Raw genomic sequence first — 25,927 nt, 5'->3', positions numbered from 1 at the left:
ACACGCTGGCACGGTCCTTTAAAGGAAAGTTCATGTGTTTTCTCCAATTCCTTCCAGATGTTTTTGCCCTCTAATCTATCTTCTCTGCTGTGCCAATAATGGCATCCAACGGTCTGGTTTAAGGTGTTAAATATGGATGCCCAGGGCAAATGTCAGAATAACTTGAAATAATTGCAGTCGACTGCAGATACCTCTGAATCATCATTGCCAGTTATGTGGTTAATTCTAGGCCGGATAAAAAGAGCATTTCTGACTGAAGTGAATACAGCTTGCAGTAAACTGCTTTAGCACCTGTGATCACAGCCATTGCTCAACAACACCAAGGGCTAACACCTGGCGGCATTGGCATCTGCAGGGAAAGGGGGAGAGAAAAAAGCCACACAAGGCATTGCCACTGGTGTGCAGAAAGTTGTGGCTCAAAATACTGAGTCCAGGGATTTTCTAAATTACCCTCTTGCTGAGTTCAGTCACAGAACGTACTTTGAAAAATCATAATCAGGTCCCTGAGCAGCCCTGGGGGTGGCTGAGGAAGCACTTGGTCTTGGCTTTCCTGATGTTAACTCCCTTATTATTAACTTTTATGCAAGGTATTACATTTTGGGATAAGAGGGAGAAAGCCAACAGGAGCCTGAAAATCATGCTGAGAAACAACAGAAGCCATTACCATGGTGCATTATTTCCTTGCAGCCGTGTGGTGGCTTAGATGGGACTCGCCATTCGCAGAAAACATTACAAACATTAAGCACTCCTGCTTTCTCCTGCACTGTCATTTTCAAGACAGGAACATTTGCTATGTCATGCTCTCTTATTCTCTCCCTCAGCCTTTACTGATACTGTCATTTTGGAAACAGCATTTGCTCAGTCACCCCCCCCCCCCTGCTCTTCCTCCTTCTGTCCTCTCCACTCATTCATTTCTCACCCTCTCCTTCTCCTTGTCCTCCTTCTCTCCGACACAAGCAGAAAACAGACAAGATAACATGCAGCAGTTTCAGTCCTGGCTGTGTAAAGACTTATAGCCGTTTGTGTCTTTTTCTGTTCATGTCATGCACCTCAAAAATCGTGGGGAATTACACTTAAGCCTCTACTAAAAAAAAAGAAGAAAAGAACAATGCAACTATGCTAAGAAGGGTGCTATACTACCTCACAGCACCATCACTGAATTTATTAAAATGCAGCCAAAATATAAATCTCTATAATGATGCAATGGGGGATAAAAACAAATACTGAAGGTCAATAAACTCAGACACATTGTAAATCCCCACAGAAATATTACAATGATTTCTCCTCAGGCAGACAGACACCCTAAGCACCACTCCAAACCTTGGCAACACAAAGCAGAGCGCGTGTTCCTTAAATCATTTCAACAAAGGACCATATTCATTCACCTTTTTGTGGTGTGGAAAGCAATACAATCCTCTCCTGGAAAGCCGATGTTTGGCTGTGTTGTTACGCGGAGTGTTTTTTTGCGCCTGGCCGCATGGTGGCAACCTGCGCTGCGCCGCCAGCCCATCACATCCAATGTTTCCTCATAAAGAACCCGGGAGTCGTCCTCATCCCACGCACACCGGCAGCCGGGCTCTCCTCCGCGGCAGGCTCCGACCATGGCAGCGTAACTGCGTGCAAGTTTCTTCCCCCGCTACGCTCATTCTCTGCTCTCCGAGCTGCTGAACTTCTTCTCAGCGCTCCTGTCAAGCTGAATTGCCGACCTTGACAGCGCTCTGTGGGCAGAAATTCGAGCAAAAGTCCGCTGTTTTGGAAAGAAACTGTGAGCACTCCGGTTGCGGACAACGAGGGTGAAGTTTAAAGTAAGAGGCAGAAAAAAAGAAGAAAACAGCATCTCAAGATCGCAAGAAGTGTCGATGAAAAAGTATGAGGTGCAGCTTGTCTTCTTACAGGTGCAGCGAGGAGTGGACTGTGTTTGGACTTAACCTGGATTCATCTGACTGAGTTGCATCCAATAGCCTACTTCAAAGAAACCAACTATAAAACTGCTTCAGTACTAAATGTATTACTATTCTACGGGAAAGTCTATGTGGAACTAGAGCAGATTACAAAGTAAAACTAATACAGACTCTGTTCGACCGAATTTCTCCGGTCGCTACAGGCTGCAGCAGCGGCTCGATTTTGCGCTCCCAGATCGGTGCGCTTTTCCCGACACAAGAGGCGTCCGGTTCCCAGAGAGAGAGAGACCCGGCAGCAGGCGGACAACAGCAGAACCTCACCGGGAATCGGAAACAGTAGCACGCTTCCAGCTCACCGGGCACTTGTTGTCCACTCTGCCCGGTTTGGGACAATGTTTGAGGACTCCTGGAGCAGATCGATGTGGCGGGCCACATGGATTTTATTTTTTTCCTTACTCATCCACTCCACACAAGCGCAAGGTAAGAGGGACACCGGGGGCGATTAGTCATCACACAGGCCCATTAGTGTCTGTAGATCCCCCCCTGCTATGTTGGATGTTGATGTGGTGGCGTTTCCGTTCTGTTGGAATCAGATCTGTAATGTGTTCATTATGCTTTGCCTTTTGCACGTAGCCTATAATTTCCTCATTAGGCTGCACATCACCGTGACACGCTGTGTCCCGCTTAATTGCAGGCTAGTGACACACTCACACATTTGCAATTGTTGCTGTTATTTCCTTCATTAAACATGTCAGTGAGACTTTTTTTTCCAAATGTATTTCCCATAACCCTGAACTTCGCCTAAACCTGAACTTTATTAGGTTCTGATCATACTTGGGGTGTCTGTAGCAGAATCTAATGTGATAAATGTAGAGCGGTTCAGGTTTTAATGTAGTTTATTATAAAAGACACAGTTTTCTTTCCAGCTGTTGTGGTGTTTTGAACATTTGCGATGAATATGTCATTATAAGCCCAGCTGTTAAAAATGCTAATCTGATTAATAAGTAGCCTACTAATTAATTAATTAGCCCTCTCCCTCGGAAATTAAACTTTGCGTACCAAACATAAAAAAGCTAAGTAAATAGGCTACATATTGATATGCAGCGATTGATGCGAGTGGAGAACATTCAATGTTGAAAATTAACTCGTTCTCTGAAAATGATGCAGCCTGGTTTCCCCTGAGCACGAGGGGAGCAAAAGCCAAGTGTGGCATCGGTGGAATCGGTGACTGTGTTTTTTTCTCTCTCTTTTTCATGAGTAGTTGCTTTAGTTGGAGTAAGACTCAAATTCTCAGCAATAATCCCACACGATCCCTGTAATATTCCTGTGGAGACTTTGAGCGTGTCTCTGGTGCCCAGCAGAGAGTCTACTGAAACCTCAGGCCCTCTTCCTTTTATTTTTACCCAACTATTATGTCTCTGTAGAGTCTTAGTTTTTATGAGATAATTGTACAGTAGACTATTTCAAAGTTATCATTAATGACAAGTTTGTTTTTGTAAGAAAAAAGCCGGATGCTTCGTGAAAATGAATGTCTGTTAAAGACATATTCTGATAATAATGACAAAACACACTGAGCTGAACATTTGTACCATTTAAACCAGAGTGGGGTCTGTAGTTAGCACCATGGGTCATTGAGGGTGCTCCAGGGGCTTGTACTTCTAAATTGCTGCCTTGCTGAATATTTAAGAAAGGCAATGGGAAATAATTTAAGAATGATGTCGTATGTACATCATAGGTTGTTCTTTCGTCCCTGTAATGTTCAAGCTTTTATCACAGGAGATGCAAAGTAGAATCGTGCATGGTGACAAGGTAAAAAAACACTTCTACTCTTTGCTTTTTCTCTGCTGCGCACTCTCCACTGGGGTAATTGGAATTCAGGTATTGCTGCCACTATAAGGAGGGAGTATTACCTCTCAAGATAGACTCGAAGCCCTCGGTGGCGCACGCTCAATAATACAATGTAGAGAAGATGAAAAAAACAAACAAGGCAGATATCCATCATTCATGAGGGCATATCCTAGTGCCTGACATTTACAGGAGATTGATAACTCGCGTGTCCTAGGGATTAAGAGTCCTGACATTGTTGCTTCCTCTGTATTTCTCCATGCTGTCTGTATCTGATTCAGGATGCTTGTTCCCAGTCCTCTCTCTTTCCCCTTTAATGCTTATTTAACCAAGGAAGTTAAATAAGAGCGCATTATTTACAATAGTGGCTTGGGGAGAAGGCCTTGGCTGGCAGTCACTCACTGTCTCTCTGCTCAGTCCGTCCAGCAGTGGCCCTCAGATTTCATTACGTAGTCGCGTTTCTGGGTCAGAAAATGTAGGATTTGATAGGACTCTAATTGCATCCCGAACGGACACCGTTTGGAGTGCGGCTTGTTGAAAGTGACCCCAGTGTGAGCTGCTCTCTTTCCATGCGATGATTAAAGAACATGATGAGGCCAGCAGCATGCCTCTGGATGGACATGTCAGCCACCGCTTGCCACATTTTAATGACCAGTCCACTGAAACAGCTTTTTAAAGACGGGAGAACGGCCTTCATCGGACCAAAGTGCTATGAAGTCTTGCTTGAAAAGGCTGAGCAGAGAGAGATGATCTTCAGTTCTTGTATATTGTCATTCACAGGGGTGTCACAATTTTGATTTTAAATCGGATATTGATCAAAATAAGCTCTCGATTTTGACTATTGAAATCAAGAGTAGGATCGGCGATCCCCCCTCGTATTTTTTACTCTCTCCACCCCCGCCTACTTGCGCACGTCTAAAGAAAAACAAAAAACAGACGTAGCTTGCCGGCTGGTAGCATGCGGCTAAAGACTCAAGGTAACGTTAGCTTACCAGTAGCCTGCAGCTGCTCTTTTCCAGACACCATGGCCACTGCCCGAGCCTGAGATAACGGAGAAACAAAACAGAACTGAAAAATCCTACTGCATCCCTGGAGTCACCGGTGTGGCAACATTTTGCCTTCCCCTGATTGAGTTATGTAAACAAACAAGCCTGTAGGCTCCGACTGGACTCCATGGTGCTTTCAGGTGCCTTTCGGTAAAGTAAAGGTGCTTTCAGTTGCACTTTGTTCATTTTGAAAAACCTCAAACCCTTGGTTGTAAAGTACCCTTCTACCACCTAGTGGATCCTATTGTGGCATTGCCGTCCCTGTTGATTAAAAATGAGTGAATCTAAAATCGGATCAAATCGTGACCTCAAAATCCAAAGTCAAATTGAATCATGGATTTGGAGAATTGTGGCACCCTTAACCATTCTCATCTTTGGGAGCAGCAAGAAAAAGAACAACGTTTTAGGGTTAATGAATATACTTCAGTACCTGACTGATGGCTAATTTTACACTTGGTGTGTCAGTATTTTTAATGTCCTTATCTAAAATGGTGAAGCATTCTGCATTTCAAACAAAGGCCCTGTAACATTTACACACCCTTTTTTTGGTAGCTGAGACATACAGTTAGAACACTCTTCCTCCCAACTCACCCTGGATATTTTGTTTAAAGTGACAGTTATAGGAGCTGTCTTGTCTGCCCCACTGTTCACTTCCATTCATTTACTGAGGTCATGCCGAGACAATGCTGGGCTCGCCTGCTGGTCTTGTCATTTCTAACACGTCTATTTTGGAGCTCGGAGCAGCAGTGGGGGACTCTATTGGAATGTCATGTTTGGCATACATTCTTCTGCATCACTCAATGTTTGCAGATTAGCCTGACTGGCTATAGCCTCGACTTTAGGAGCTTTAGAGGGCGTTGTGGACTTCATTCTGTCAGAGGCGTGGCACTCAATTAACATCCGTAAGGATGGTTATGACAGTGTGGGTAACTGCTGGGACACTGCTGGCATATGAATTTGTTATTTCATGTTCATGCTGGTTAGGATGCACGACATGTTTAGAGTGATGTGTTCTGTTTTTAGCTTACTGTATTGGACATGGACGTGGATAATAGAAGTCAAGGATTTCATCTCCATTTTAAATCTATTGGAAGATTGGATCGAAATTGTATAGCTGGAATGAATTGCATGCAGTTTGGGAGCACCTCTTGACTGCTTCAGAAGGAAGCAAAATTGGAGGCATTCTTATCACAGACGACAAAGTAGGGCACATAATCATTGACATGCAGTGGAAATTTTCAGTCAGCAAGTTAATGGCTTTCAGATGAAGAGGTGGAAGCTGAGGTTGCATGTGGCAATAATAGACCGTTGTGATTACAGTACTTTCATCTTTTGTTTCCCTGACATGACTCCTCTTCTCCAGTGAATAGTCAGACACTTCATCAAGACGTCCTGTTTGCGTGGGCATGTGTGTATTGTCTTTGTGTATATATATATATACATACGCAATTTGTGGGAGGGGGAAATACTTATTTTCGTAACAATTAAGTACCAAAAACTGAGGACACGCTGTTGGATGCAGTCCTTTTCTCCTACTTCAATGCCTAACAAATCTATCTCTTTCTCTCCCTCTCTCTCTATCTCTTTCACTGGTTGAAGCCTGAAAATATTGTAAACAAATTAATAACATAACTAATTACACTGGTCGGACTGTTCAGCTCTGTTTCAGACTGATACCTCCTAGGGGTGGTACGGTTCACAAAATCCACGGTTCGGCTCGTATCACGGTTTTAGGGTCACGGTTTTCGGTTCTGTACGGTTCTTGTTATTTTTTCTTTTGATCTTTAACACTCCAGAAATATACTTCAGCATATGATATATAGCTTAATTATCCACAATGTAGGATACAGTATTAAATAATTATATAGTTATATCATGTAATCATGCACAAACTGAATTTGACTTGACTTTAAGCACATTATTGGGACCATCTCTGAGGAAAGCTAGCTGAGATGATGATACATCAAGAGGGAAGACATTGATGATTTCAACATGCTTTTCATTTATTTGGCAAAAAAAGGAGAATGTGTATTGCCATCCACAGGAACTTATGTGCCTTTTTAGCACATGAAGATTGGACTATTACAGAATATCAATTGAAATAACTTGCATTTATCAAACTGCCAACTTCAGTGTAGCTCTTACAAAAATGTATCCTTTAAAAGAAAAAGAGAGGAACTCTTAAAGCTCCGTCTTTTGAATAAGTCAGAATACGTTAAACATAAAAACACTTTACATTGTTAGTTAATTTCCTATCCTGGCCTGGGCTGGGACACACAGTCATACGGTTTGATAAAGTAGGCTACTTATTGGACTTATCATTGCACTTACAATAATGAGCGTAGCTGTCAGGTCCTCCTGTATACGTCTCATCTCCGTTTTTTCTTGCATCCACCGTGTGTTTGTGTGTGCGCGTCAGTCGCGGGGAGAACTGAGCAGCCCCGCCTGCTGCAGAGACCCGACAGGATCTAAACTGCAGCCGCTTCAGCGAATTTAGAGTGAAAAAACGTTACAGTACATTGATGTTAAAATGTATACAGGTTGGCAGGACGGTCTGAAATGTTTTGCACGGTCTTTAGCTGTACGTTTTGTTGGTAACTTGTCCACGCCTCTTCTTTCACGCAGTAGGGAAACACACTGTCTGAGGTCACATACGGGCACCTGACGGGCACGAGGCTACATTGCGCATGCGTCGAACCGTGCGGCACACACACGCTCCAAACCGAGACAAGCGGACCAAGCGGTTTTCATGAACCGTACCACCCCTAATACCTCCGGTTCAGACTGGTCCTCATCCGCAACATGTGCCTTTTTCAGTCGCGGAAAATACTTTTCAATACTCATCTGGATTGAAGAAGCAAACATTCAGTGTAAGAGTAAAAAAATGACATAACATTATTTATAATACGTTTATTTGATTCACAACCCAACTGCATTTTACCGCAAACTTGCGACTAGTTAACTTCCTAAAGCAGCCGCAATCGCTTGTTTGCTAAGAGTCGGGTCAGGACTCAACATTGTGTTCAGAATATAAAATATTTTTATAGCACTTTTTAATGTGTCATTGTGTAAAGGTGTTCACGAGATAGATACCAACCTTTCGTGAACTTGTGAATTTCGCCAGCCGTCTTCTCTCGTTTTCATGGAGACAGACGCTGTGTGCATGGTGGGCTCGATGGTGTTTTAAGCCTCCAACGTCGCCTTCCAGGCAGCTAACCCTCACCTTAACCCTTGAAACAGAACCATTGCCGCGCTGCCTGAAAGGCGACGTTGGGGGCTAAAAACACCAAACCCCGCACGGTGGGAGGAGCTGTGTGTGTGTGTGTGTGTGTGTGTGTGTGTGTGAGACACAAGTGACAGAGAGACGGAGGAGGGCAGGAAAAGGAAATGCAGCTGAACGTGTTTTAAATAGCGTTTGAAAATAAATAATAAATATTAATAATGAAACGCAATGTGCGGCGGCCGGTGCTGATAGTGCGGCGCACCGCCACACATTAGTCTATGTGTGGGAAACACTGAGATGAAGGGAGACTTAAAAATCAAGATTATTGATCAAAGCCACCTTTCACTCGTTTATTAAGCAGCAGGTACAAGTATTCTTTTTAGGATTATTTGAAACTGACATGATGGATTTGGCCAAAGCTGAAGTAAGGTAAGCCGTAGAAAGAGAAACTGATTGAGATTGTACTGTGAGTGATTTGTGGAGACAGTGGAGTTGAGAGAATGTCTCCAGATGACAAATGCCCCGATTTGTCACTCATCTTAATTGACAGACTGGGGATCTCTGTTTCCTTGTAGCTGCTGTGCTCTGTGAAATGATTTGCAAAAAGAAAACAAGATGAGGCTGTCCTAGATCCCTGCAGCCAGCACATTGGCAAAAGGTCACAACATATTGCTTTTAGTATTCAGGGCTGGCGAGAAAACTCATGGTCAAAGTCCAGTGATAGATCTCTCAGAGGGATGTCTAGAGTTTCACTGTGCTACGTTCAATAAAAAAAAAATTCCTCTGGTAATGGCGAGTCCAAGATAGAGGTGTAACTGAAAGACATTTTGTTATTCCTCTTTAAAAAGCACTACCAGAGCTCTTGCAAGTGGGGCTGTCTTCATTGATCTGGGCCTTGTTTTCCAGTAATAGTCAATAGAAGATGTTAAGAGTGTTTATAAGTGGGACTCTGTCAGAGATCTTAAACTTCTATACACGTGCTCTGAAAAATATAATTTAGAGCGAGAGTTAATAGCTTACATAAAAACACTAAGCAGAAATACAAAGATACCCAAAATACACATTGTTCCATATGAGAGGAATGTATGCTCATAATCATTAGTGCGTGTTATTACTTTAGCTACGTGCTATTATTATTCTGACAGCTGTGTTGAAAGACCCCCCTTAAAATGTGCACCACTGTGAGTATCATCATGATTGCAGCTTCAGAGTTTGCTTCAACCACTTCTGTCACAGTGTGAAGATACCAGTTTGAGTGCAGCCATGTGTGAGGAGGGAAGGGAGGAAAGTATAGAGATGTGTAAATATATGTCAAGCATCTTTGTCTCGAACTTTGTCAAGGTTTAATCTACGCTGTAACATCCGTCTGAGTTCCCTGTATTTAGTATGCTGCTTGACATTATTCAAGCCATCTGATTATAGTGGCTAATCCCCCATATTGAAGGTACCAAAAAGGCATCTTGTTAGAATGCCTGTAGAAATTCTGCTGTAATTAAAGCTACCTTGTTTGCACTCATTGCAAATGTAAACAGGCAAACACACAAACTCCCCTTTGGATACCTCATTGATGAGTTGTGTAAGCAGAAGGACTCATGGCTCTGACCCTGGTACCAGAGCATTTGAGTAAGGTCACGTTCAGACAGCAACCACAGGCCAGTCTGGTGGCTCTGTCAAAGAAAAATGCAGGGTTATTCGTCAAAAATGTTCAACCTGGCTAAACAGCCTAATTTGGGCAAAATTACATAATAATGGTGCCCCCAGGAACATCTTGCTCCTCAGAGGGTCCTTCTAGGTGACAATGGTGCTGCATAATCAATGCCATTTCACAGCTATCTGTTCAGTGACCGCATTTGCCTCCAAATTCCCTCATTGGCATGTCCGCCACTTTTCGTTTTTATCTCTCATCTCACTGGGTTAGATTCTAAGAACTGTAATCCTAAAATTTCAACCAGTTCCTGCTCTTTGAAACACCAGTTATGTAACCCCCAAAAATTACTTTTGGGTCCAAAAGAAAAAGTTTTAGGATTGTACTCTTTCTTCTTTCTTTTAAGCGTCGTGCTACCCAGACACTTTGACCAGAACAAGAACTGTTGGGCTGAGGCGAAGATCTAGCAGCCTTATTCACAAATTGTCTCTTTCTAAGCCCCTGCCATCTCGCTCGCTGTCTGGAACATGGCACAAAGGAGTCTGGTTAGTATTTGCCAGGGCTGTCCTATTTGTCTATGCATGGTTATTAATTTGGGTTCTGTTCACACTACTCGGCGGACTGGGAAAAGAAGCCACCCAGGCCAGCTGGGAATTCTCACCATACACTCAGATGGACAGGGGTCAGGGTTAAATGACCTGACTGAAAACAATGTGGAGTTATTTCCAATAAAAACAGAGGCAATATTTGTCTCCCATTTGGCTTTAGTAGCGACAGGCTGATTATAAACAGGCTGAAAAAAAAACACAGAAAAATGGTCAAAAGGAAAATATACACATCGTGAGGTGCCAAGAGATTCCCACCCCTAATATTGTAATTGGGGCTCTGACTGAAGTGGATTATACTGTTTATTGTCTTTTTTTCTCTGACATTGTCTTAAACAGCTCCTTTGGTCATTATCCTATGCACTATGGCAAGCCTCATGACTTGCTGAGGAATTATGCTCTATGGCCTGGTTTTGTGGCTTGAATGGTTGTACATTTTTGAAGGTGGTTTAAAGAATGTATTTGTAAATGCTAAACGTGTATTTGTCACCGTTTTGTACAGGTGGTAGTATTTTACCTTAGATGAACATTAAGAACACTCATAGCTTGCATTTATATTTTACTTGGCTTTTCAGTAAGAGCAGCATTGTTCCTTTGAAGCTGCTGCTGTTTTTAATCTAATATGTGAGGCGCAACAATAAAGCTCTGGCCTGAACAAGGTTTTACGCTGAGAATGGATTGAAGGATTTACGGTAGGGCATTCCATCTTGTTTTTATATCACTGTGGTGAAAGCATATCCCGTGTTTCCGTCTCTGCTGAGCCAATCCAAACCACGGTTCTGCACTCCCAAATTAGCACCTGGAGGCCTTCTGTACTACACCATGCATGATATTCAGCTGCAAAGCGCCAAGTAGTGAGCCTGATTTGTTCCTGCACATGTCCTTCAAATTGGGCTCCAAAATGACCCCTACAAAATAATAAGCCAGAGGTATGGATGTGATTATGGACTTGAACTTTTTTCTCGCTCTTAAAGAGGGCCATTATGCATGCAGGGACAGGCAGTGGGGAGCCTGAGTCAAGGCTTGTTTACCAGCATCATCCCTCATCCGGCTATATGGAAATGAGCATGGAGTGACATTAGCTTCAGGAGGCCCCCAAACGTGACTCATTCATGTGGATCCTTGTGTGTTTACAATAGAAATGCACTCAGATTGGCTAGGGGCTTGGGAAACCACCTCTGAACCCTGTAATTGCTGTTCCCTGGGGGAGGTGTTTTGTGTGTGTGTGTATGTGCAGGTGGACTGTGAATATGTATGCATATATAAGTGGGTCTGCATCTGTGTGCAAGTGGCCAGTCCAAGCCCATAGGCCAGTAAGCAGTCATCACAGCCCTAACACACACACACACACACACACACACACCTATATATATATATATATATATATATATATATATTTGCATAGTTTGATACCACTGGCATGATTCACTCATGAAGAAGCCGGATGACGAGCAAATCGATTTAATGGCTTAGATGGGGATGGTAAAGGGCCTGATCGATTCTGACAATCACGCCATCTTTAACAGACATCTCATCAAAGGCCCATTCCCTTTTTTGCCATCCCATTACCCATCTATCCAGCACTTGGATCCACTGCCTATTTACCCATCCCATGCAGGAATAATGGGGCCTTCACCCCCAGTTGGATTAATCAGCCATAACCATATGCTACTGTGTGCAATTACGCTGCAATTTTGACCAAGGGAAACAGCTGTTGCCATTTGAAAGGGTGGAATAAGATTGCAATTGCCTTAACTTTGATTTGTGGGGTGCTTTGATTTGATGAGAGAACACATTTTTATGCTTTACATTATAATAACTCGAAATGAAGAGAACTATTAGAAGATTATACTTTTTCTGCTTCCAGCTGCATTCAGATGATAACCTCGCTGCTATGAGGTATTACTCACACATTCAAGAAGGAATGAGTATGTTTATTCATTTGGGTTTAAATGAGCTTTCTATTTTCGGAGGCTATGTTTTAGATTCAATCGTCTAATGACATTTGAAAATATTTATTCACAGCAGCACCTTAACATTTTTATACAGGAGACTTTCTCTCTAATCCCCAGGTAAAGCAGTCACATCAAATGGGATGTCTGCTGAAATCCTTTACCCCACAGCCTCCTATATGTTATCTGTTATCTGCCAGCCTTCTTGTTTACACTCTTTTTATCAATTTGCTGCATTTAAATACAAAGCCTACCTACTGTCCAAAGCATAGGGTCTGTGATGCCTTTGTGATCATGCACAGGTATCCTAGAAATAAGACTCACTTTGCACTTGACATTTTTGTCCCAAACTTTTTTAGTGAGGTGGAGGTACACAAATGAGACAACTGATCTCAGATGATGGATACTGATTATTAAGGAAGAATATTCCGGTTGGAGAGCTCTGTGACTGTCGATATTCAATGAAAACACATGAACGACTCCCAAGAAAGTCACTGTGTGAGTCCATTGCATCCCTCCTTCCCTGGCCCAGGTCTCCTGTTGCATTCCCTTTAGATACTCCTCATGGCCAGGTGTTCCAACATCAAATACATCTCGTTTTTTTGGCAATAAAATCAGACGGCTCACAATAAGGTGAAGACGTGTCTCGTAACAGCTTAAACGGAGAAAACCCCACATGATAGGCATGAGCACAGATTCTGTACCGTCTGGAGTGTTTTTGTCTCTAATCTCAAAAAATTGTCCGGGACAGGCAAATTGTGGAAAAGAAGTTGTGTAGTCTTCACTAGGGTTTATATGGACCACTCGTTGGACCCTGTTAAAGCGTGATTTATGTGTCTGCGTTAAATCTACGCCGTGGCTACATATGTAGACACGTGGAGGCACCGACCCTACGGTGTAGCCTGACGTGCACCTCTCGAAGACGCAGGTTGCTTGGCTGCGGCTTGGTACTCATTTCTGGGTTCTCCTTCTCGATAAACAACATGAAATCAAGGAGAGGGTTAACTTTTCCTGCTACATATTTCCCACCGTGGTCAGAAAGCACAGGGGAGACACTTTCTTTCTCTCACTACGACTCTAGAGTCGGCTCTCGCTCCAAAGCTAATTGTCGCTCTCTCTCGCTCTACCACACACTCCCCGCGCAAACACAAATGCCGGCCCTACTACTTCAAAGATTAAAGATATCGACGCACACACCAACTCACAAGTATAAACTTAAGGCCACTTACATAGGCTACGGCGAAAGCTCTGCGTGGAGCTGCCGCAGAACCATAAATATTCAAATTCCAGCAGATAAAAGATAAACAGCAGATAGATTGAAGATGGAGCGAAAGAAAGGGCAGGAGGATTATAGTTCAAGTGGAAGCACATTAAATGCAATGCAGTATGACAGTAAGTTGGAGCTAGAATGTTTGCCATAATGAAAGAGACTGGGCATCAGAGTCCAGATATGTTGAATACTATGAGCACTTTGCACTACTCAGAAGAGTAGACAGCACATGATGCACTGGTTGAATTTTTCATATGACTGGCAATTACTGGCTTTCTTTTCTGGAGCTTTTAAAGAGGGATATGCTAAATGATACTTTATCTGCAGTTGGTAGATATTCTGTGTCTTTGTGTAATTAGCCAAATAATGAACTTTTGAAGTGATTGAGAGCCGCAAATGTAATAAAATATTGAGATGTATTTTTAGTGCGTCAACTACAGTAAATAACTGCTCCCTGGTGCTGCTTTGAAAACGGCACTCATTTAATTTTCTGAAACTTGTTCTTATTTTTCTTGGTCCTTTGACGCTCAAGGGCCAGTCTCGAGAGATTTAAGGCATGGTTCCCTCAACGGGATGCGTCTCACATCTCCGGAAAAGAGAATGTTCTCTGCTGGTATTTAGACATTGATCATGGATGTCTATGATATTGCCTTTGAAGAGCTCCTTTTGACTCCTGTCAAACACCATGTAAACACCAAGCACTGTTCAAATGATTTTTTTGTTAGCAGACATACTTCTCAAATGTCTTCTTATGCGTGGAGAGCGACACACAGAGAGAGAGTGATGCAGTGAGCAAAGAAAAACAGTGATGGCGGCATCACCTATTTTCTGGAGGCTAATCAAAGGCTTCAATTGAAACTTTTGTAAGTGTCTGACATCTTTATCACTTGAAGACTGAGAAGCTCCCGATTGCTTCCTTAACCAGCTGCTCCTCCATCACCAAACCAAGCTCCCCTATTGGTACCTGCCTAGACACCTACAGTAGCATCTGATATCACCTGCTAGTTGAGATGCTTACCTTAGTTATGACTGTAACAGTGAAAACGCACACCGGCCACGTAAGCGTCGCGTATAGCTGTGGAGCGCAGCTATTTTTATTTCGACGCCTATGTTATCCAGTCTGTCCGTTCATACTGCACGCTGCAGCGATCGTTTCGGCGTCATCTCTATTTCTTGCGCGAGACGCGAGGGTATGTGTCAAGCCAGGCAGTAATCACATACAGGAGGACCACAGTGCAGCCGGATTATTTACAAAAATAAAACACATTTCAAAATAAAAGGTTTATGGTGATTTTGGCTGTCTTGACTTCTCACAAGTGAGACACGCGATCAGGCACATGGTGAGAGAGACCGACGGACGGACAGAGAGAGTGACACACACACACACACACACACACACACACACACACACACACACACACACACACACACACACACACACACACACACACACACACACACACACACACACACACACAGCCACATATAGGCTACAATTACCACAGTTTTCCCCACTCATCCTGTCTCTTTCTATCGGAGAGAGAGAGAGACAGAGAGAGCCGAGTGGACACACGTGACATTTACGCGCCTGGTGTGTTTTCACTGTAAACGGTGAAAGAACATTGCCCACTTTAGGAAAGGCTTACTTTCACAGCTCTTTTTTTACACTTGAGCAGTTACCCAAATGTAGATTTGTTAGATTAACATCTTAATTATCATTTGCTTGGATGTACTTCACACATGACCAAGTCACTTAACACTCAACACTCTACCTAATGGAAATGACCTGATGATAATGGAAGGTGACAGAGTAGGATAGATGTTTGGACGCAGGGCTTTGACCCGCAGCATTACTCACGCTTGACCCCAACTCAAGCACACTAATAAGTAGCCTTGCACACTTTTGTGGACGCAACGCTGGCTAACACAAACATGTACACATTCACATTTCTGTCCCCCATGTGTGTTAGTCACACAAATATAAGCACTCTCTCTGAGCTGAGCAGAACAGGCAGGAAGTGCTCCATCCATCTTGATTTGCCAATAGTTACAATTTTAATTACACCTGAGTGCTGTCAGCCTGCCAAGCTGGGCGGGCGAGTATTGATTCGCTTCAGCTAATTGAATAATTGCTGTGTTTAAGGGGGGCAGTTTTCCCTGCACCCCCATTTCTTATTTTGCCATGCCCTTCATTTTCGCTTTCTATATATTGTTGTCAAAGATTCACCTGCAGGCAGGGTAGTGTTGTGTGGAATTAGAGGGCTTGAAAAGACTACCCACCATATATTACTCAACTAGGAGAGTGGCATAGTAAGGAGAAGGGGGCCTTTTGTTACCGTAAAGCAATAGGTAACGATTGAGTACAGGGCGAAGGATGCAGTAGATCACTGCAGCCATTATGTGACATTTAAAGGAGGCGAGAGACTTGGAGGCACAGCTGGCGGAGAGCTTTTACTCAAAACTGTAGCTTAAATTTGTGTGGCTGTTTTTCAAATGGCTCAACTGTCTGTTGGAACGAGCTCCTACGTTTTTAATGCCATTTCAGAAGACAATATACACCTGTGACCAAAGACGTGTGGACAGCCCAGTGGATTGGCGAGCACCACTACCGTCTCTAAATCTTTCTTCCTGGCAGAAGTCTTAAAACCTCTTATAAAATGACAGATCTCTGGAGCTGCCAGACTGCTCCCCCCACCCCCCCAAGCTCAAGCCTACATGGAATGAGCACACGTGACAAGGCTAATTTCATCATTGTCAGTCATTGAGAATTGGTATTTATACAAATCTAAAACCTCAAACAATAATTGTAGTGGTTCAGTGTTTAACACCATAAAAGAGTAGAATTCAGTTTTGATGAACTTTCTTTCTACCCTTCATTGTATTTTAGATGCTACTGTACATTATAGTTTTATTTGTGACAACCTTTGTAAAATATTTGATGATATTGGTAAAGTAAGCTGAAATAAAAGAGTTGGTTATGAATGTTGTAAAAAGCTAAACACTCCAGTGACCTCAGTGACTGACTACTATGGTAAATTCCAGCTTGGTCTTTTAAATATTTATGCTCAGTGTGTGGGCTATGTCTAAATAAATGAGTTAATGAGTGTTTCGACAGTGTTTGTTTCTTGTGTTGGGGGTGGGGGGGCTTTAGCAGACATGATGACTAAAGGAAAGGAGGAGAGCAGGAACGAACAGACAGTCTATGATGTGTCAGCCTGAGTTTATATTGTATGATACATCACAAAGATCACAGGCAAAGTCATAACCAAAATATTACAATCAAACTAAATGTAGCTGTCTGTCTTTACCCTGCCCTAAAGGTGAATTTCTTTGTTAAAGATGTGAGTCCTGACCGCAGCATACGTCGTAGTTTAACATAATTCTGATGACCCATCTATTAGTTTCCGCTTTGGATTGTATCAAGCTGCTTTTTTCCCCACCTGAGATTCAGATTTGTTTTCCTTGCCATAAATCCCAGCATGCATAGCTAAAAGAGAATCTCTGAAACAAGTGTGTTGATTCTCTGCATGACGTGGTTCACAAATTGCAGGTTTTGTAACATTGTTCGCATCCCACTGCAGGCAATTTCAGTACAAAGCTCTTACTACAGACATTCAGATTTTAGATGTAAACTGTCAAATCCTATTTTTAACCTTTTCAAATGATAGTTTTGTGGCAACAAAAGAGCACTTGTGAGCATTGGCGTATATATAGCAGATGGAGAGAGAGTGTGTGATGGTAGTGGGGAGTGATTGACTCTGGGCAAGCTACAGGGGCTCCATAGATTTCTGAGTAATTGGAATAATGTGAATTGTACAACCAAGACAAAAAAAAGGTGAATTGTGCTTGTTACCTGTTCGCTCAGTTGTGGTGGAATACAGTCAGAGAAGCTGTGACAAGGTGCTTTTCAGTGTGTGAATTGTACAGTGAAATAAGGTTTTCTATGGTGGCAAATTACTTTATTCCTTCTAGAAGCTGTAGAATACAAGACAACCTATGCACAGGTTCGCCATCCCTCAGTCCCTCATGGTTCTTACTCTCTCTCGCTCGCTCACTCACTCACTCACTCACTCACTCACTCACTCGCTCACTCACTCACACACTCATGTTCACACACATATACCGCTGCATGAAAAATGGCATTTTACGCTGTGGAGCCTACTCTTGTAAACACTATCTAAATAAACAAACAGACTCATACCAACACAGAGTTCTGCATGCTTAAGACCCCCTTCATGCTTGTAGAGACACACTCACACACCACACTGTGCACACACCCCTCTATGGAACGCAGCAAAGACAAGCAGCACAACCCCATCTGTTTCTTTCTTCTCCTGGGAACCAGAAAATGATTGCATGAGGATGTAGCGGTCTTCACACACTTACATGGGCAGAGAAAACGGAGAAGCACAGAAAAAGCTGTTTCTTTGATTTGTTGAAAAAACAATAACTGAGTGTGTAACTCGAGCTGCCTGGTGTGAAACTTTTTTCATTTGATTGTTTTCTGTAAGCTTTAAACACTATGACATTTTGGGAAATACGTTTCTTTTTTGCCATTTTACCCACAGACGGATAAGAAGATTGATATCTAGCACAGAGGTTTGGGTCTGGTACAGTGCCGTATTCGATTTACATTTTTAGTTGCGAATAATCGCATGAGTGTCCTTCTTAACTCGCAATTAATTGCAAATTAATTGCAAATTTTTTTATCTGTTCTTAATGTACTTTAAAAGGGATATTTAAAAAAATATATATTAATGCTAAAGTGGTATTTGAGACTGGACTACTCTGTTGGTAACTCAATTCACATTGACAGTACATGCAAAAAACTTTAGTCTTGTGGAGAGAACCATCTGGAAGGGCTTTGGAACTCGAAAAAACAAAAAGGCCCACTTTAAAAAAACAAATATCGGTTTAAGTGTATGCTATATTTAGAATATTTTCATTGCGCTACCTTGCCGTGAGACAGCCCTTAGTTTTCCACGGAAGTTTCCACTCTCTCTCGTTTGTCCCGTTCAGTCTCCCTCTGTAAAAGTTCTTCTGTAGCCCATACTCATAAAGGCTCTTGTCTACACAGTGAACGGCATTCCATGGTTGCTGTCATAATCTTTTTTTATTTTTTTTATTTTCTTGTATTTGTTTTCTTTAACACAAACCTGGTCGGACTCAAACAGTTGATCTGTGGCATAAAGCTAGGTTTCTGGTAGGCACGCAAACCATAAAAACATGAGAGATTGTTTTGTCAAAGCTAAAAAAAAGAGCTTCATGGAAAGAGTGTTCTTGACAGTGTTACAGACAGATTTGGAGATAAACGACAGTCACGTTAATGATTAGAGTAGAGAAATGTAATGTTTGGCGGTACGTTTTTATCATGAATATGTTTAACTACTGTTGCCAGGCAGCCTGCTTCCTTTACTTCAACTCTCTTCTTCTCTTTTACTTCTTGCTTATTCACAGATAATTTAGTTTGTATGCCCTCTGGTGTTTCGGAGAATATTGCAATGAACAATGCATTGAATGAGTATAAACTTCTCCGTGCATGCTCGTAGCGCACGCCATCTACGGAGGCCCGCACACAGGTGTCGCGCGCGAGTTTAACCAAGCCTTAATGTGGCCATATTGTGCTCATTTCAGGTTCATTATTGTATTTTGAGGTTGTACCAGCATAGGTTTACATGGTTTAATTTTCAAAAATCACCATATTTTTGTTGTATTGCACATTGCTGCAGATCCTCTTTTCGACCCTGTGTGTTCAGGTCTCTGTTTTAGCTACAGAGTGAGGCATCGCGCTTCTATCCCATCTTTGTTGGGAGGCGCATATGCGCAGTAGTTAGGTAAGGATCACATCAGATAGCAGTTTGTTTCTACAACTTCAGTTAGTACAAGGCAGGATTAGCCGGGAGACTTCGCACACTTCCAACTTTGCGTGGAATACCTGCAGACAAGGGACATGTAAGTAGTTCTTTTGTAGATTATGGTGAACTTGTGTGTGTTGTAGCAGTGTTTTGACATTCAGAACGAGCTAGCATGCTAGCAGGCGCACTAAAGGCTAGCATGCTAGCGCATGCTACGGTTAGCCACCTTTCTTTAACTGTCTATGTTAGCCACCTCGTTTCGGCTAGTGACATAGAAAACACTGCCGATTTTGAACAGCTCACCCGGAGACTGAAGGCAGGACACATTCAGAAACCCGTATTTCACTCAAAACAGCATGGATGTTTTTTTTTTCCAAGTTTGTATGCGTGTGGAAGCACAAGAGACACAACATAACACCCCAAATCCCAGAAAAAGTGATTTTTTCATAATATGGGCGCTTTAATGCAGTACATGCAGCACAGGGGCGCTTCTGTGTAGTAATACGAAAGTTCTACAGTTCAGAAAATGTAGTACCAAAGGATAGGGCTGTCTGATGTCAAGCTGTATGTAAAGCGGATGTAAAGCGGTGAAAATATTCTAAATATAGCATACATGTAAACTAATTTTTTTTTTTTACCCTATTTTAGGTAGCTAAAATATGTTTTTCCTGCTGCCCGATAATTTAAAAAATATTAGGATTCAAACAATAATATGTTGAATATGGGGTGTGAATCTTCACTGGTCTCACGATTCAATTTCATTACGATGATCTTGTCAACGATTCAGTATGATTCAATATCCCGATGCATCACGACAAATTCAAGCAGTCAGATACAGTATATGTGACCTCCCATTTTTATTGCATCTGCTTTTAAAAAAAAGACATCCTGAATGTCTGAACACAGCAGACATCAGACAAACGGCAGAAACAAAAAAAGCAGCAAACGGAAAACCATCAAGTAACATCATTGGGCAATAATCGATTATTGTCTGTCACTGCGTCAATGCAGAATCATCCACGTCCGCATCGCGATGCATCGATGCAATGGTTAATTTCAACACCCCTAATGTTGAATAACATGACAATGTAAAATCTCTGCTCAGGTAAAATAGAATGAGTGGCTGTTCTGCAAGACACAATGTCAGACAATGATTGGACAAGATGCAACAAGTGGACCGCTCCCTTGCTGCTTGCATCAACTTCTCAAAGCATGAATCACAGCATGGCATGACTCTACTGCATGAGTCTCACGCTGTCTCTCAGCTGGTGCTGGTTGAGACATATCTCCAATGCCTGAGCGAAATATTCCTTCAAACCTTGTTATATTTTTTATGTTTAAATGTGTTAATACAGAAGATGCAGCACGTAAATGAAACCGCTGTGGAGTTGGAATGCACTCTGTTGCATTTTTCCCAGAGCTAGGCTAAATTTTGCCCCTGTTTGCAATATTTCTGCTAAGCTATAAACATGTCTTTGACCTGCCGAAATGAAATTGGTGATCTCTCATCTTACTAGGTGGAGTGTTCCTTTTAAAGATTATTTTGCAAGAGGATTACCCACTGTACTGAAGAAGCAGTCTGTATTTTCTGAGCACAAATATTCCTTATCTGCTCTTTTTAAAACATTCTGCTGGTAACCTTTGGTCCTACAGCCATAGGAGATCGGATACCATTTTGTTGTAGAATACTACACGCAAACCTTAAAAGTGAATATTTTCTGCTGAGGAATGATTCAGTTTCCTCATTGTGCATTCAGCGGGTCGTGTACGGATTTAGATGCAGTGTCCTGGTCAGATAGTTCCTCCCAACTGTCATTTCTTGGCCTCTGCAGCTGCTGCCTTGCCCCTCAGGTGCACACACGCATAGGCCTTGATCTTTTCACCGACTAAGCCTCGTCAGATCCCCCAAAATAGATATGTACCGACGACCCGTCATCAACAGAGAAGTCAGACGTGCTTGCTAGGCCGGAAGACACAGTCATGTCAAAGACTATGGTGGTTCACAGGGATGATGTACCAACTGACAAACGCAAACAAGCTGTTTGATGTTTTACTAACAGAGCCCTTATGGGACTCCTCTGCTTCGCACCATTCTCTTCTTGACTGACTGACATTTTTCCTCTGTTATCACTGGGAGAGGAGGCTTTGAAATTTGATTGAAAGTCGTAATCAGAAACTATTTCTCTCAGTCTGTTATTGGAGGAGGCGGTACAGGGGCGGTGCAGGGTTAACGCTGGCAGCAAGCAGTAGGACTGACAGACCAGACAGACACGCTGTATTTGTCTCCTAGAGACAATCTGTTGGACTGTGTGGCCATGTATCCAGGCCAAATCCGGCCCTGTTGTTTAGCCAGGGCTTGAGGGGCAGCTGTGAGATCGGTGGGCAGTCAATTGTCCATTGCCTCCTCCGTAGGTACAGCCAGGCAAGAAAAAACAGTTTGATATATTTCTTTTTTTGCCTGAAGGCATTGCTGTCTTTCATCCTTTTTTCTCTTGCTTTTTAATGGAGGTTGTCAATTCTTCCTTTCTCACTTTTTCAGTCTGTCTTCCTTGTTCTCTTTTTGCTCTGCTTGGCTTGTTTCTTTGCTACAAGCTTTGAGGGATGAGGAGGGAAAGAGGGAAGATCAAAGGGAGCCCGCACACTCTGCCCTCCAATATCATTAGGCTATCTCTGATGGGATTATTATAGCTTCTGTCTTGTGTGTGTGTTTGTGTGTGATTTTGTGTTTTCTTTCTCTTTTTTTATTCTTGCTTGAATGATTGTGTCTTTGTGCCTGTGGATCTACTGTGTGTGTGTGTGTGTGTGTGTGTGTGTGTGTGTGTGTTTGCACACGTATGCACATGAAGCCAGTACCTGCCTTTCCCTCCTCTGGCACGGGGCCCGGTGCTGCCCTTGGGCCGCCCTGCCATCAGCCCTTCCATATTGAGAAAGACGTCCACGCTCCCCTCCAGCACAGTGTATGAGGGAGCTGCCCTCTGTTTGATGTCACTTCTGTTTTGCTCTGATCTTCCTTCAGCAAAGCCTCACTGTAGCACAGTCATACGCAGTAGCTGAGATAATGGAGAAGCACTATGATGGAAAAAAACATCTGGAACATGCAGGAACAAAGATCTCAAAACATATGCTGAATCAAAGCTCACCTCTGCTACCTTTTCTGCACCACTGTAGTTTATTCCTCTTATCTCATCAGCTGCGGGAATGAAGGACTATGTCACCCACTGCAACAATTTCTAGACAACAATGGAGCTCAGAGGCACCAAGGCATAAGCTATGTCAGGCTTTTTCTACACAGACAATACTGGGTAGTTTGATCAATTCAATGTTGTTTCAGGTAATTTTTTGAAAATAAATAATTATATATAATAATTAGTCTTATCCTTTTGACAGTGAATCAATTTAGGAGGCGCTTAGCTCACCGGAACCATTTGTTTGCACACCTATACATATTTGTTTAGAACAGTTTACTAATGTATGCACATACTTTTTGTGTGGTCACATCTGGGAGATGTCTTCCCTTGTAATATGTATTGTTGATACATGTTGAGTTCTGTTCCTTTTCCCCTTTTGCAGATTGAATCATGGCAACCCATATGGAATATTTCACACTTTCTTTGCCAATTATAGAATCTTATTCTCTCCTTTTTGCCATTATTAGATGAATGCATTTGAAAATGACTGGCTGCTGGAGATGTCATGGTGAAATGTGTGAATTAAAATGAAAGGCACTTTGGGCCAGCATTTTCAGATGATTTGTCCATTTGAACATCATGTGCAAATATTTGATGGTAATGCTCGCAGAACTTGTCATGTCACGGACCTACTTTCTACCACTGATCCTGTCTTGCTGGATGCTGAGCCCTCCCAGCAACATGCAGAGTCCTCACTTCTGTGCATACACCATGCATGTGTTGCTGTTTGGTGGTGCAGGAAGAGATTTGGGAGATGGAGTTGAAGCCATATGAAGTAAACACTGACAAAGGTGTCAGTGGTGACAGTTACTTCCAGTTGAATGTTTGAATTGCTACTGAAGGTCCATTTTGCCATGAACTGAAGGTCCCTGCCTGTTTCCTTGCCTTTCAATTCCTCATACATCGTCTGTTCTATTGCTTACTGGGCCTGCAGTGGCCCTCGGCTGAGAGGAGACTCATGTGAGATGAGTGAAATGTTTTTGTGCTTGTGTGTCCGTAATGCACAGTTGCTGCAACCGTGCAAGTACCACAAAACCTGTGTGAGAAGGAGCAAGCAAAGCATGCAAGATGGAGGGATTGAAAGATTGAGAGAGACAGGAGTAAGAGGACGGGGGCAGGGAGAAGGAGCCTGCACAGTTACTGAATCCATAAAGGATGAAAAGGGCCTTGGCAGGAGTCTTAAGGGGCTAATAAAATAAAGTTCTCTCAGATTAGTTAGCTAATAGAGCTGTAACATAGTGTTGCGTCTTAATGCTGAGGGGAACACGGCCGTCTATGTGCTGGCTGTGATGTTGGGGGAGTGATGAGGCAGGAGAGGGTGGGTGGGCGGGCGAGCATGGGGGGTTAGGCACTAAAGGAGCACCTGCTGTGAAGAAGCCCCCCGGGTCTGGTTATTCAGTCAGGGGTGAGCAAGGAGACAAGAAAAGGAGAGAGAGCCTACCTGGCATGAAATTACTCTCGCAGCAGCTTTAGTACTTGCTGTATGAGATCAATGCACAGACGTCAGTAGCTACATGTGTTTCCGTAAGCTAAAGGAAATTAGCAAGGCATCAGATATAGGATTACCGCTCTACTGTTGGGGCTCGTATTTCCTGGCTGGCAAAGACAAGAGTACAATAGTTATAAAGACTATTATGTGCTACATCAAACACCATGTCTACACTAAGGATTCGACTGACTACATTTAAAAAAAAAAGAAAGTGGCTTAGTGTTAAAATTGTTGCATCTCCCGGAGCAATTCTTAAAATATGAAAAGACTGCAATCATCCACAACTTTTTCATGCAAATAAATGTTTGTTTTCCTATCAAGCGTATCTGAGGCAACAGCAAGAACACATAGGTTGACCTCAAAAGAATAAAAGCACTCTAGACCAGCAGCAGCTTTCTTTACAGCAAAACTAAAGTGAACTCTGGCACTGTGATTATAATGAAATCTCCTGGTCTCCTGACTTTCTCTGAATATTGAGACCACAGTCTCTCTTATGGTGTTGCATCCTGTCTTGCAGTTCCTTTTATATCCACAAATGGCCAGCGTTCCTCTTTTGAACTGTATTCCAGAAAGCTTTGATTAACTCTGGGTGCAGCTTTCAGTTGCGTTGAATCGGTGACATTTTTCCAAACGACAGGACGTCCGTTGCCTCTCTCTTTGACGTCTCCTCTGCAAGGCAGGAGTGACCATTGCAGTACATGTTTTTCGGTTGGAATGTGTTTGTGCTGAAGTAAACGCTAAGAGTACCTGTGGGAGGGAAAATACCAGTTTAATGTGGCCTTGCTCTTGAGATGAGAGAAAAACAGAGGAAGTGAGGAATATGAAGTTCTCTCCAGAGACTGAAGTGGGGAGAAAGAAAGTGTGGAGATGAGAGGAAAGTACTTTGTCTCTAATACCACAGTGTAAGTAGCTTCCTCAGTGCTGTCATTACCTTGAGAATATTTAATGAGAGACTTCTCAGACTGATCGAGTGTGTCATCTTCATTCTCTTCTCAACCCCTGCCTTATGGCTCCCTGCCCCCTTAGTTTGAGTTTCTCACATCTCATTCTCTCTAGATCTCCACTCATGTTTACATTCTGAGAAACCCTCATTGATCTGTGATATCTTGCTAATGATTGTGTTCTTTTTTTTGCAGCTCGTGTAAAATGGAGCTAGTTATTATCTGAAAAAAGGGTCCATGTGTGCTCATGTGCAGCCTGTGTGTGTGTGTGTGTGTGTGTGTGTGTGTGTGCGCGCGCATGTCTTTTGCATTGTAATGCACATTATGTGTGGGCATAGAGCACACATGTGTGTACACAGGTGTACAGCACATGTATTGTACTGTACACCTTTATACTTCCGTAGTATGAGGATATGTATACAAATTTTCTCACATCTAACCCTACACTTTGCTAATGTGTTCAAATGTACTCACTCACTTTGAAGTGTGTATTGGCGTTTTTCCATTGCATGGTACCTGCTCGACTCGCCTCGACTCTACTCGTCTCGACTCGACTCGACACCCTGTGCGTCCGTTTTCCATTGCAGATTTTAGTACCGCCTCAGCGTGGGTGGTCGTTATATGCCGGCTCGACGCAAACACCAGCGCACAAGTATAAACATCAGGCCACTTGAGCTTGTTTTACAGTTCTGTGGAGGCTCCGCGCAGAGCTTTCGCCGTAGCCTATGTAAGTGGCCTGATGTTTATACTTGTGCGCTGGTGTGTGCGTCGAGCCGGCCATGTGTGTCTGTACGTAGGCTATGGCGAAAGCTCTGCCCGGAGCCTCCGCAGAACTGTAAAACAAGCGGCGCCGCAGTAAACTGCCGTGACCTAAAAAAAGTACCTGTTAGCAGGTACCAGGTACTTTTTTTCGTAATGGAAAACCAAAAAAGGCAAGTAGAGTCGAGGCGAGTCAAGCAGGTACCAT

At 42.8% G+C, this 25,927-nt stretch overlaps 1 protein-coding gene across 6 annotated transcripts in view; it reads left to right on the top strand.

The window, feature by feature from the left end:
- The first annotated feature begins 1,526 nt into the window (after positions 1–1,526).
- The window catches only part of sdk2b (sidekick cell adhesion molecule 2b), a 281,528-nt gene continuing 257,127 nt past the window's right edge, over positions 1,527–25,927 (top strand). For all 6 annotated transcript variants that reach the window (XM_078279512.1, XM_078279509.1, XM_078279514.1 and 3 more), the window contains exon 1: positions 1,527–2,381. In XM_078279512.1, coding sequence (XP_078135638.1) covers positions 2,294–2,381 — 88 coding nt within the window. In that variant the 5' untranslated portion in view covers positions 1,527–2,293. The remainder of the gene's footprint in view (positions 2,382–25,927) is intronic.

This window comes from Sander vitreus, chromosome 21, assembly GCF_031162955.1.
Source record: "Sander vitreus isolate 19-12246 chromosome 21, sanVit1, whole genome shotgun sequence".
NCBI classification, from domain to species: domain Eukaryota; kingdom Metazoa; phylum Chordata; class Actinopteri; order Perciformes; family Percidae; genus Sander; species Sander vitreus.
Note: the sequence above shows the minus strand (reverse complement) of the source record. Positions and strands in the feature narration are given on the sequence as shown.